Source organism: Martes martes, assembly GCF_963455335.1.
Source record: "Martes martes genome assembly, chromosome: 10".
Taxonomy (NCBI): Eukaryota; Metazoa; Chordata; class Mammalia; order Carnivora; family Mustelidae; genus Martes; species Martes martes.
In genome coordinates this window covers 72,622,653-72,636,433 of record NC_137898.1, presented here as the reverse complement: position 1 = coordinate 72,636,433, position 13,781 = coordinate 72,622,653, and the positions used below count along the sequence as shown (strand labels likewise).

At 42.6% G+C, this 13,781-nt stretch overlaps 1 protein-coding gene across 1 annotated transcript in view; it reads left to right on the top strand.

Annotated features, from left to right (window-relative positions):
* RAB38 (RAB38, member RAS oncogene family) overlaps positions 1-13,330 on the top strand; it is a 58,371-nt gene extending 45,041 nt beyond the window's left edge. Inside the window, exon 3 of the mRNA XM_080817572.1 lies at positions 12,448-13,330. Within this exon, the coding sequence (XP_080673698.1) occupies positions 12,448-12,600 (153 nt within the window). The 3' untranslated portion in view covers positions 12,601-13,330. The remainder of the gene's footprint in view (positions 1-12,447) is intronic.
* The last annotated feature ends 451 nt before the right edge of the window (positions 13,331-13,781 follow it).

Sequence of the window (13,781 nt, the reverse complement as noted above, 5' to 3'; positions counted from 1 at the left end):
CATCTTTCCTCTTAAATAAGTAAATACACAAATAATAAAGATCCAAGATACCGAGAAGATTCTGAAACTGGGAAATGTATCCAAATTTCACTTGAATGTTCAAGGCAGAGTAAAATGAAGTCCTTGTGAATCAGTTAGATGTCAGTAGCTAACTGCTTCCAAATGAGATATGTTCACTCTGTAGGCAGAGGGCCTACAGATAGAGAGGGAGTAAGAACAAGCCAAGCAAAGCATATTGAGAGAATGGACTTTGGCACAGTTCAGTTGAAGCCCAGCTAATGTAAGGGGCATCGGTAGGGATGAGCCAAGAGAATTAAGTTGGAGCCCTGTTGGTTGGCCCTCAGTTTAGTGCTTTGGACTGATTCTGATTAGGCAATGTGAGCCAGCAAAGTTTTTTTGAGCTGGGTATCAGGGTGAGGTATGACTGTCATACTCTTGAGTTAGAATAGTCGGGAGACAGTCTGGAAGGAACATGGAAGACAATTGCCATGGAAAGAAAAATGGAGGCATGCGATCATAGAAGAGACTCTGTAGGTCCTGGCTACGTAGGTCACAGTGACCTACGGACCTATGGAGCGCTTCACTATCATTGTTTCTAAGTAGAGGCAAGAGAGGCCTGGACTAATAAAATAATGACATGATGACTGGTGCCATAGTGTATTAACATGAAGATGGTAGAGCCTCTAATGAATAGTACCTTGTCCATGAAAAGGGATCGATGACTATTTGTGGAATAATAAATTATTTCATTTGGTTATATGATGCTTCAGTATTACATGATAGGAACTGTGATGTATTTCCTCCTTCTTTGCTACTATAAGTTTATAGAATGAAGAAAAGGGTAGGGTTATTCCACATCAGAAAAAAGAAAATTATATAGCATATGCTAAGTGCTACTGTAGGGAAGTTGCCCAGTCTAAAAATGACTTGGTAGCTGAGTGTGGAATTTAGGAGTCAGACATCAGAGATGTGGTAGGGAAGTGTAGACTTGGGTCCTAGGTTTGAGGCCAGAGTTCTGATAGTTTGCTAATAGCATGACATTGAAACATAAAAAAAGGTGCTAAAAGATGGATTTGTTTAGGATTATCAACAGATCACCTTTTACACATAGTTTTTGTCGCTATATATTTTCACCCAGGCTAATGCTATTCTAACAATCGTGGTAGAAAGAGCTTCATTTATGCTATCTGGAAAAGCAAAGGTTTCAAACTCTCTGCTAGATAGTTGAGGGCTAGACAAAAGGGCAGTATATTAAAAAAAGATAAAAGACAGGCCTGAAAAGTAATTGTGAAGTTTGAATTGACCATTCATTCAGTTTCACAAAAGTTGTTAAGATGATACTAAAATATTTATATATAACATATAGTCATAAAAATGTATGATACTACCCCATTTCTACTTTTGCCCCATATATAATTATATCTAATCTTCTTAATTCTGTTGGGTGGGTGCTATTATCTTTATATTATAGGTGACACCCAAGAAAAGTGACCATTTTGCCCAGGTTCATCATCTAGTTACTAATTACTGGAAATCACCTGGAATAGGTTTTGAAACATTGGGATATAAAGACTTATTTTTCAAGGAGCAGAATCAGCGTCCAATGTAGGTCTGCTCAACTGCAAAGCCTTTAGAAGTTCAGCTTGATTTTTATAAAATGGTTCAGTCAGTCTTCCTTCCATTTCACCCAAAAAGAATGGTGTCAAATCATCCGTGGAAAACAAGATAAGAACAGGCAGTTTGACTTGAGAGATAAATTCTGTGGTGAACACGTTTTCCTCTTCCCTCCCTGCAGAAATCGCCCACACCTAAAATTGTTTTCAGGTTGAAACAGGTCTTGTTACTCTTCGCAGGGCCCTTGTTAACTTGTTTATTCATTCTTGTGTTAGAATTAACACATTTACCCAGTATCTTTACCAATATCTTCCAAAGATATCTACCCAAAGATATTTACCTGGATCGTCCAGGTGCCTACTGTCTGTGGGCCCTGGGCTCGCCACTGGGCTGCAACCCGGAAGCCCTCAAAAGCCTCAGTGCAGTGGAGGTTACAGACTGACGAGCCATTACATACTGACCCGTAGCAGGTGCTGGAGTAGAAGGGTGCTTGTCCCCAGCCTGGGGGAGTCCGAGGCAACTTCTCATGAAAGGTGATCACAGAAGAATGACCTGAAGGGAGAAGATGAAAGAAGCAGACACTGTAGGGGGGCTTGTATCTGCGGATGTATACGTAATGTCTAAGTGCTTCCTCCGTGTGTAGCATTTAACTCTTAAATTCTAACAAGAACCCTATGATGTGTAGTTATCTTTAGCCTCAGTTTACAGAGTAAGTAGGGAAGGCTCAGGATTCGGATCTGACCTTGGTCCCACAGACAGGGACAATATCAGGTTTAAAGCTTGACTCCAAATCTTGCTTTTTCCATTATATCCTGCTGCTTTCTGGGATGACGATGTTCCAGTCTCGAGCCTCAGACTTGGTACATGGACGTGCCAGAATGAAAGCATCTAATTATCACAAAAACGAATTATTAAATAGATAATTTCTGCTCACAGCTAGCACTCGATAAATGAGGCTTGAACTTGAATTGAGTAAGCCCGGCAAATCCTTTGGACACCCAGCTTATCCTTTATGTGTCCTAGGCTTCTAGTCTGTGGAATAGACTAATAATAAATCCACCTCCCAGCGTGTACTCAGGGTGAAATGAGGTCATTCATGAAGCTTACATAGCATTGTACCCGAGTAAGTGTTCCATCATCAGTGTGTGACATACTTTAGCAAGCATAACTATTAATATTTTGTTTCTGGTGGGCCATTTATCCTCTCAACTGATGTATGGGAAAGTATTGTAACTGAAGGCTGCTGTGTCTTTATTAATGGGGTTTACAAAGTTTGGCTAAATGATAGTTTTTATGCTTATGTTTATTCTTTGTTTTCTTTTCAAGACTGATTATTGGGTCTCTATTACTGTTTCAGTATGGGACTCACAGTGAGGGAAATTAAAAAACAAAACAAAACACTGTATTAAAGCCAAATGTTGATCAAGGCAAAATCTAGGAAGGTTTTGATTCTTTTTTTTTTTTTAATATTTTATTTATTTAACACAGAGAGATCACAGGTAGGCAGAGAGGCAGGCAGAGAGAGGGGGGAAGCAGGCTCCCCGCTGAGCAGAGAACCTGATGCGGGGCTTGATCCCAGGACCCCGAGATCATGACCTGAGTCGAAGGCAGAGGCTTAACCCACTGAGCCACCCAGGTTCCCTGAAGGTTTTGATTCTTATAGCCATTTAGTAGTAAGTCATACATTGCATATTGCATTTGCCCATGTGTCCCAGGAATGGTAAACTCTATGAAAGATCTTGGCCAGTCCTAGGGTTGGCAGTCTGCTATGGGAGAAAAGACCAGGATAGGCAACTCACATTCCTCCAGAAGTTAAGGAAATGAGTAAGGTAGATGGCAAACTGGAGAGTGTGCCAGTGTGTCACTGAAGACATTTACAGTTAAAAATAAATAAATAAATACCTGTGGGCCAGACATACCATGTGGCAATGGCTCGTTCACAGTTTCTGAAATGCAGGAAGAAAGCAGTGGCTCTTAAGCACAGAGATTGCGTCATTTCCTCCGCAGACGTTTATGGAGAGGAGTGTGGTGCCCTGGGTTAGGAGCAAGGGCTCTGGGCTCCAGTCAGGCTTTGCCATTTAATAGCATTGACTTTTCCAAGGTCAGAGGAGAAGGGTCCAAGCATGGGCTGGGGAACCAGGTGCCGAAAGTTTGATTTGCTGGCTGTGTTACTCTGGGAAAATTTTAAACCCTCCATTCGTCGGTTTCCTCACCTGAGTTTTTCGTTAGGGTTAGCTTAGTTCATTAGGGTGAAGGACGTGACGGTCATTAAGTTTCCACCGGTGTCAGCTAACTTTGGTAATTTTGTTTAAGGACCTCTTATGCACCAGACACTGTGCTGGGAGCCGGGAACACAAATATAATAAGATAAAATCCATTTTTAAGAGCATGGAGGATAGGCACTGGTAAGTGCCAGGAGGGTAGAAAGTGCCAAGGAGTCCTGACGATACATTTCTTGGTGCTGAGAGAAGGCTGCTCGGAAGAGATAAGGCTTCTGGAAACAAGCAAGTATGCAAACAACAAGAGCTAAGAGGCAGTCTGTGTGATGCCAGGCAAGTCACTTTCCTTCTCTGTTGGCTGGATTTTGGGTTGTGTCAAAGAGAGCAGGCTGAATTAGCAATATCTGATTTCCCTGGTAAGTGGCAAGTCTGGAGGTATTTCCCTGCTGAGGCGGTGTTCCCGAGGCTGCTAGAAGGATGACAGAGAGATTAGGGAAGAGAGCTGTAAGGTACAAGGCCCTGGGGCTACAGAGGAGAGGGGAGAAATGGGGTAAGGAATGAAGTTGGACATGGAGTGCCTGGACAGGGCTGAGGCAAGCCTGGGGTGGGGCAGGGGGAGCTTGTCAGAGGGACACAGTCTTTGGAACTGTTTTTGTCTGTGAACTTGGCTCTTCTTCACCAGTATCTACATGCGAACCTGTGACTCTCTCCTGTCATTGAAGTGAATGTCAGCATGGCTCAATCTGTCCTTCCCAGCACCTGTTAGGTAGACTAAAAGTAACTTTCAGACAACAGGACATCACGAGGACCTGGTTATCCGAAGCGTGCTCTCCAGTGTAAAACTTTGGGCTTTGGATTCAGGCAGACCTTTGCTTGGGCTCTAACCAACTGTTGGTTGTAGCTGCTAAGAAGTCAGCAGGGAGAAGGAAAAGACAAGACAGAAGCCCTGAGGATTGGGGCTGGAAGCCGGGTTCTGCCCCTTCCTGTCCCAGACACCTTGCGTGTGTCATTTAGCCTCCGTGCTCCTCGCTTACCTCATCCGTATAAGGAGGGCAATGCCTCCTGCCTCAGCCTTTTTGTGAAAATTAAATGAAATGCCAACTTCTGAGAGCAACGTCTGAGAGAGAGGGCTCAGGTTAGAGGAGTCCCAGTAGAAGCTCATGATTGGGAAGAAGCAGTTACCGGAAGAATGCAGGGAGCGATGTTAGGCGTGGGGGAGGAAAGAAGCGCAAAGCAGACAAAGATACAGGTGTCTGCTGTGCCTGCCCCATACTAGATGTGAACTAAAGCAAATGAAAGCATGCAAACTGTTTAGCACTTATGTGCTCAATAAACAAGCTCTGACTCTTAGAGAAAGGAATTAAAAACTCCCGTTCTGCGTGAGACTTCTTCCAGAGGTGGTGTTATCCTGGGGGCTATCTGCTCTAATTAAAACTTCACAGAGCTGAGGAATTTAGTGCCCTAACCTCAGAGCCTCTGGTATACTTGGTGTTTTGTTTGAGGTTGATGCATTTAGAAAGATTAGAGGAGGATGAATTCTTTGCCAGTTCCTAACTAGGCAGATGTGAAGTGTTTCCGCTAGAATATTTTTCTCTCTGGCACCGGGGGTCAGAGATTAAATAATTTGCCACCAGACAGATGTTCTGAAGAGCTAATTAAAAAACTGACAAGTACCCAAGACCTCAGATAGTTAGATTAATATGCCATCCTCTACGGGAAGATTACAATCAGTGCAGCTTAAAATCACTGTATTAAATGGTACTTCCAGAAAGTTCACTACTGAAATAAAAAGCAGTGTCATTAAAGACATTTTTAATTGTACAAGTGTGTCTCAAATGTGGATGCACATTTTAAAGAAATGGAGAATCTTTTTAAAAATATCCATGCTGGGCCCCATCCCAGACCAATTATCTCAATGCCCAGGAGGAGGGCCCCGGCAATAGATTTTTTTTTTAACCCTTCAAATGATTTGAATATGCAGCCAGGATTGTGAACTACTGATTTAGAAATAAAATTATTTTAACATCTGTCTTATTCCTGGAGGACATTGCAGTGTAATGATTGGGAACAGGATAGGAAGTGGAGTTCGGCCAATCTTGGCTGGAAAGACAGATTGACTGAGATCACGTACTGTTCTGGGTAAGTTACCTAACCTCATTAAAGGTTGAAGTTTCTTTACCTTTAAGATATGGCTTAATAGCATCTGCCTTCGGCTCAGGTCATGATCCCAGGGTCCTTGGATCAAGCCGCACATCGGGGCTCCCTACTCAGCAAGGGAGTCGGCTTCTCCCTCTCCCTCTTCCTGCCTCTCTGCCTACTTGTGCTTTCTATCTCTCTATCAAATAAATAAATAAAATCTTTAAAAAAATAAAGATTTTTGGCTATTAGTTTTTTAATAGATTTTTATGAGGATTGGATATGAGCATTATTTCATAACTAATATTTCATAACACCCACTATATGCCCAACATGGAGTAGACACTCAACACCAGTAATAATTGTTACTAACATTTGTTTTCACTAAAATGCTTTGTTAGGAATTTTAAGCCTTTTTCTGAGGCATGCTTACTGATACGAATGAAAAGGTTCTGAGCAGAGACACAAAGATGGGGACACATACACCTAACACAGTCCACGCAATAGAACATCTTGTCACACTGCAGTCTATAAATAAGTCAGTCAGATTCAGTCTAAGTGTACATATCCTGAAAGTCATGGAATATATAAATTTCCTCCTGGAGACTTTACTAGCGTCTAGAAAAAATGCAAATAAAACCCCCCAGGTCGTATTTTGCAATTAAGCCCGCAGTGGTGTGTCTTCACAGCACCTAGAAAACGTAGACTTGGCTGTGTCTGCTTGGATGCCAAGTAGCTCAGGCAATTACATTGCAATATAATTGCCCAAAGGGTCTGAGCCTGTAGTTGCGCCAGGCAGGTTTGATTATCCAGGCTAGCCACGGACAGAAGGAGAGAGGAAGTTTGCTCTGTCTTGCCATTCTTCTAGGCCCTTGGCTGTGACCTCAGTGGTGTGTAGAAAGACAGTAGGACCAGCAGTACAAATCAGCTTTGCTGGAGGCCCTGACCGAGGGCTCTTACTTTTTTTTTTCTTATGCTGGAAACATGTTCTCCAAACATACTGTTCCTTATTTATTTGGGGAACTATTTTGGAGGAGCTGAGATGAGGGTCTGGCTCCAAGCGTGTGCTCTCAACATTTTATACCTTGCTTTTTGTGAGCGTATGATAAATATTGTGGTAGGTATTCTTGTTGACTCTTCTCCCTGGACTCACACTTGGCCCCATGATTAACTAGTGTGTGTCTTGAGGTCAGCCAATCACCCTGTCTCCTCAGGTGCAAAATGAAGAAATAGAATACACTCTTGTGTTCTTCTGATGATTCAATGAGAATATTGTGATAACATTTATTGAATCTGTATGCTGTGCCCTTGTCTGAGTATCTGTCTAAGTAGTTCACGTGTTCTAAATATGAATGTGTATTAACTTACAATCACCTGTAAAGTAGATTTCTTAATTCCTTGTTGACAGATGAGGACACTGAGGCACGGAGAGTGGTTAAAGTAATTCTTCCAAGGTCAAGTTTGGCTTCCTGCCTGTGCTCAAAACACTACATACCAGGCCTTTTCATAGAATGCACATGGTAAATAACAGTGTTTGCTCCTCTTTCAGGCTTCCTCTTTCAATTAATTTCTTTCTTTCTTTCTCTCAGATTTTATTTATTTCACACACACACACACACACACACACACAGTACAAGTCAGGGGGAGTGGCAGACAGGGACAGAGGGAAAAGTAGACTCCCCGCTGAGCAAGGAGCCTGATGTGGGCCTCAATCCCAGGACCCTGAGATCGTGACCTCAGCCGAAGACAGACACTTAACCAACTGAGCCACCAGGCGCCCCATTTTTATTTATTTATTTATTTATTTATTTTTAACTGTAAAATTATTAATTATCTTTGCAGGCAAATAGGTGTTTCAAAGCTAACCTAAGGTGGGTTCACCAGCGCACACTGTCACTACAAAACAACACAGCCCGGGAGGCTTACACAACATAAATTAATTTTCTCACCGTTCTGGAGGCTGGAAGTCTGAAATCCGGGAGCCGTCGCAGCCAGGGTTCGGAGGGAGTTCTCCGCCCCATTTTTTTTTTTAAAGATTTTATTTGTTTAAGAGAGAGAGAGAGAGTCCTCTTTCAATTTCTAATCTAAACTAGGTATGCCATGGCGAAAACACCATGGTTCGTCCCATAGGTATTTTCTAAATACTTACTGATAGATTAATTGATCAAACCGAGTGCTAAGGGCCTCTCCAGTTCTGTGTAGTCACGGATGCGTATCATCCGTGTCTCTTGACCCTGCACCTGCAGAAAGCCCTCAGTGACTCTGCCTGACCCCTTTAGCATTCAAGACTCCACAGCGGTCTAGCGCACGATGCCTTTTCTCGCCTCACCGTGTACCTCCGCCGTTTAAACGAACCTTGCTAGTGTTTAAGCTCAATTAAGGATGGGACTTCTTTTATCACGTTTTTCTTGGTATGTCTACTACTTAGTGGGAATCTGAACAATATCAATTGAACGGGCAAATGAATGTTGCTCAGCCGTCTTGAGCTGCCGCATTGTTTATGTTGTTCGTAAATATGCCACCTGAAAGCAGGCACTGACGGGCCGTGGCTCTGATGGTTTCCTTTGTCGACAGCCCCATCCCCCGTGACCCCCATGCCCTAACCCTGACACCAGCTAGCCTCCACTAGATGTGTTAAACTTCACAAACAACTTTAGCAGCATTGTCTTCTCTTTTTTTTAAAGATTTTTATTTATTTACTTGACAGAGAGAGAGGGGGATCACAAGTAGGCAGAGAGGCAGGCAGAGAGAGAGAGAGGCAGGGAGGTAGGCTCCCCTGCTGAGCAGGGAGCCCGATGTGGGGCTCGATTCCAGGACTCTGAGATCATGGCCTGAGCCAAAGGCAGAGGCTTAACCACTGAGCCACCCAGGCGCCCCCATTGTCTTCTCTTTTACTAAAACATTCCTGCGAGGCTACCACTAATTGGCCTTACGTTTTTGTTGTCTTTCCTCTAATGCTGATGAATTTTCATACATTTGTCCATACTTGCATTTCACTCACCTCATTAGTAGAGTTTGCCAAGGTGCACACTGAGGAAAGAGCACCCTACCTAAATGGCATGCTAATATATGAGTGGAGGTTTAAAGAATACTACTGACTAATTTAACTTAATATTGTATGTGTATGGGGGGGCCTTTTTAATGCTTAAAACATGTTTTTCCTACCACATGCACGTGTTTTTTTTCTAATATATGAAAGAGCAAGGAATTAAGATTTATTTAGCACCTACTGGGCCTAACACCATGGTAAGAACTTTTATTTGTTATTGCACTTGATCTTCAAAACAATCTTGCAGAGGAGTATGGCATGGTAAGAGCCATGCTTTGATGTTAGGAAGACGTAGGTGTAAGTTCTGGCCCCAACCCAGGCACTTCGTGATCTTGGGAAGTTCCTTAACGATGCTGGCAGGCCAGGTCCAGGGACCTAGAGAGGGTCCTTCAGGACTAGCCCAGAGTGTCTTTGGCTGTGCATAGGATGGGAATCAAATGTGAGCCAGCAGGAGGTGAGAGCAGTGTTTATTGAAGATACAGAGAGAACAGATATAGATGGAGTATCCAGGAGACTCAGAAAGGAAAGGAGCATGAGTCTTGTCTTTGTTCAGGGTCTGGGGGTTTTTACTGAGGTCAGTGATCTGGTGTATATGCCCTCTGAAGCATCCAGAACTTGGTTAGAACAGAAATGAGGACCCAGGTGTCATTCCTTGGAGCTAGGGTTCCTTCATGTCAAGATGTCTGGAATACGCATGTGATAGCTTTGACTGGTCATCCTCACCTGGTCCTTCCTTAGGTGTGATCTGTTCTGAAGAAATCATTAACTCCTTGTCCCTTACAAGGAGGACATAACGCTCTATGCATCCTGAGGCATGTGTAAAGTGGGGTGGGTGCAGGTCTTATCAAGGATAGAAGCAGGAAAAGGAGCAGAGAGCAGATTTTCATGGAATCCTTTGGTTTCCCTGTCTCGGTAATCTACCTAAACTTAAGTTTTCTTATCTGTAAACAGATACATTGACATCCTATGTTTGGTATTTGAGGTGAAATTTTGTTGTCTCCTTCCCTAACACAAGCGATAGCCAAATGGGAACCCAAGTGTTGGTTTACTAATGGCTGGGCAAGCACCTTAAAACCACTCAAGTGTAGGGCTTCTTCGGTGAGATGAGCTGGCCCATGAGGCCAAGGCCTGGAAGGCTGAGTGAAGCTGCCCATTCACACTGTCCTAGAATTGGAGGCAGTAGAGAACCTGGGCCAGGCTTCTAGTTTGTCACATAAGCGACTGGGCTCAAGAGCAGCTGTTGAGCTGGGTCTCTCCCAAAGAGCCAGGCCCCGTCTAGATCAGATTACTGCCTGAGAGCTGATAGTTCAAGTGTGACCCCCCAGGCATGACACCAGGAAGAGGAAGAGTGGCAGGAGGCTTGCCAAGCATGGGCAATGACTTGAAGGCCCAGTAACCCACCCAGGAGGAAACAGGGCAGAGGGAGGCTGATCTCTGTGGACTGGCTTCCACGGAATGAGGCAAAGGTAGCAAGGCCACCCCCAGCCCAGCCTAGCAATAACAACAGAATCAGTAAGAAAAAACAAACTCTTACCTTACAGGGCTTTAAATGGGATTAAGTAAGATTATGTGTATAAAGTACCCAGCATGTACACATCATACAAGCAGCAGTGACCACTGTCCCCTGTGAGGAGAAGCAGTTTTTCGTTAAGTACATATTGTTATCAAGAGCATGGCATAGATGAGGAATGGAGGGCTCAGAGACATGAATATGTGGGACACGACAAACAAGCCAAAAAAGCAACTAGAATTTTACCTTGTTTTAGATTTAGAAAAAGCATTTTCTCTAAGGCTCTGTAAATGAGAGAAAATAATCAGTCTATTTCCTGGAACTCCAGAAATTACCTTAAGCTTTTGTAGCAGGTGAACTCAGGACTGGACTTGAAGGATGGGGAACATGCTAATGAATGTTTACATCTAGTGCCATTAGCCCTAGATACCAATTGAAAACCATCACTACCTCTTACATTTTCCATGTAGTATGGCTTCATGCAGTGACCTCAACATACATACAGAATTCAGAGAGAAGTAGTTATACTTCAGATTGGACAAGGTCTTGTAGTGAAACAATTTTATAAAGTCCTTATCTCTTTATATGGACTGTGAGGAAACACTCAGAGATGTTCTTTACTGACTTTGAGTTTACTGGAGATCAGCAATTTGACTTTACTGGAGATGAAGGTGTTTTTGTTTAGTATGCCCATAGTGAATATTCTGTATTTCACAGTTTTCTAATTAGTGGGGGGGGGGGATTAATCTAGAGTAACTGAGTAAACAATGTACTTTATTTTTTAAAGGATTATTTATTTATTTATTTATTTATTTGAAAGAGAGCACAAGCAGGAGGGGCAGTGGGAGAGAGAATCTCAAGCAGACTCTGTGCTGAGCACAGAGCCTGATGTGGGGCTTGATCTCACCATCCTGAGATCATGACCTGAGCCGAAACCAAGAGTTGGATTCTTAACTGATAATGCCATCCCAGCCCCTCAATAAACAATGTATTTTAGATTTAAATGTTTGCTCCATATTTTCCCCAAATCGAAGCTTATTTTATTCTTGAACAACATATTCAAATTTCTGATTTCATATTTTCCTTTGAAGAGTTACATCCATCTGGATTGTCAAGGGAATATAATAGTGAGGGCCCTAAATCTCAGTGGCCTGAAACAACAGGGTCGTAACTTTCACTCATGCCACATACATCCTCATGGAATACTTGGCTTCTCATGATCCTCATTCATAGACCCAGGCCAAGAGAATTTCCATCTCTGTGGTTCTGTGATTGCAGAAGCAGGGAGAAAAGAGCATGGTGAATTAAGCATTGCCTTTTATTACTTCTATATGAAAGTGAGATGTGTCATTTTTCCTCCCAGTTCATTGTCCGCTGAAAGTCACGTGTCCATGACTCACCCCCAAGAGGTGACAAGCAGTGCGTTCCTACCATTTGATCTAAAGGCAGCCAGCCAGAAAATACCTGTGAAATCACTGCTGACCCCTAGAAGAGGTGTCTTATTATTCTTATTTCCTATCAAGGTCACAAAAGTAGTATGTGGCAGAGGGCAGTTATGAACCTAAGTCAGCCTGAAGACTTATGTGCCTCACGTAAAATTATGCTACAGTGTAAGAGTATGTAAAATTAGAAAATCTCCCTCTAACTTAAATTCAACCTACTAAGAGGAAGTGAGCCCACTAAATACGATTTCTCCTGAAGGACAAAACAAGTTTGTTTGTTTTTGTGAAGGACTAAAAAGTAAGGCCTTGGAAGAATGAGAGTGAGGGGACTAGATAGAGGATACATGGATAGAGTATAAAAGAGGTATTTAAAGGAATTGCCAAAAAAATATTGTCCTTTGTCACTTACAGATCCCTGCTCTGCCGTTATTTTAGAATATTGATAAGAAAAACTGTTTGTTTTTTTCCCATCTGTAGGAGAATATCAACATTGATGAAGCCTCCAGATGCCTGGTGAAACATATACTTGCAAATGAGTGTGACCTAATGGAGTCCATCGAGCCCGACATTGTGAAGCCCCATCTCACGTCACCCAAGATTGTCAGCTGCTCCAGCTGTGCCAAATCATAGTAGGCTTCTTTGCTGGCATCTGACAGAAATAATCCCAGTATCTCATGTCTCAATTCTTACCAATTTGAGTAAATGTCAGGATGGGGATACACACGTGGCAAGCCAAAGATCTATGCTGGTACCTTTCCTAAAAGAGAGAAAAATAGCCAATGTTCTTTTTTATGTTTCTGCCAGCATCAGCACAGTGTTTACAGGCTTGTTAAATATTTAGTCTGTTACAAAATTCTGTCTTGTAGCCAACCGCAATTCTGTAGGGCCAGCATCGGCCCTGTTACTTGTTTCTTGAAATCAGCCAAGGCCTCAGGTCTGAAAGAGAAAGGGGAGAGGAGCAGACTAGCTGTCAAGTTAAGCACTGGCATTCACTTTGCCTCCGGTGCCTTTGTCCAGATTTCAATGCATTCTCTGCTGGACTGACAGGCCTTTTAAGTAGAAATAGTTTTTTTCTCCAGAGATGACCTCCATTTTCAACAGACCGAAGTGTTGTCTCCGATGTAGCCCTTCAGAGTCATGGACATAGGTTTCCTGTGCTTTTGTTGCTTTTATTGTCACTCGCCCTGCCCTAAATGTCGGTTTAACTGAAAACTGTATAAACAGACCTGTCTCCATATGTGCCTTTCTGCTAGCTTTCTCTGACTCAAACTGTGGGACCCTTCTGTTCATGTAATATATATTATATATATTTTCACAAATGGAAAAGAAAACATTAAAAGATGCTGTTTCCCTATTTCTGAAAAGACTGTGAGTTTCTTAGTGTTGTGATTTTTTTCTTTGACTATGTGTCCATGGCTCTCAAGAACCATTTCTAAAATTTTGCTTCAAAAAGGGGATGAGAAACATACACTTGAAGGAACTTCTGGGCACTGTTATACTGAGATGAGTCTGTCTATTGTTCATATCAGCTTCTAGGCCAAGCATTGTATCTATATATTCTTGGTTAAGCAGAGGAATATATTCTCATATTCTCTGATCAAGAAAGGTACCACGCCCATTGACATGCAGAGAAACAACTTAAATATGCATAGTACCATTTTGGTTTACACCAGGGCTATGGTGCTGATATGCTGTGGGTAGCTACTACTTTTTAATGGCATTGAATGGCACCATTGAGGGCCACATGGGTGGCTCAGTGGGATTAGTGTCTGATTCTTGATTTCAGCTCATATCAGGATCTCAGAGTCACG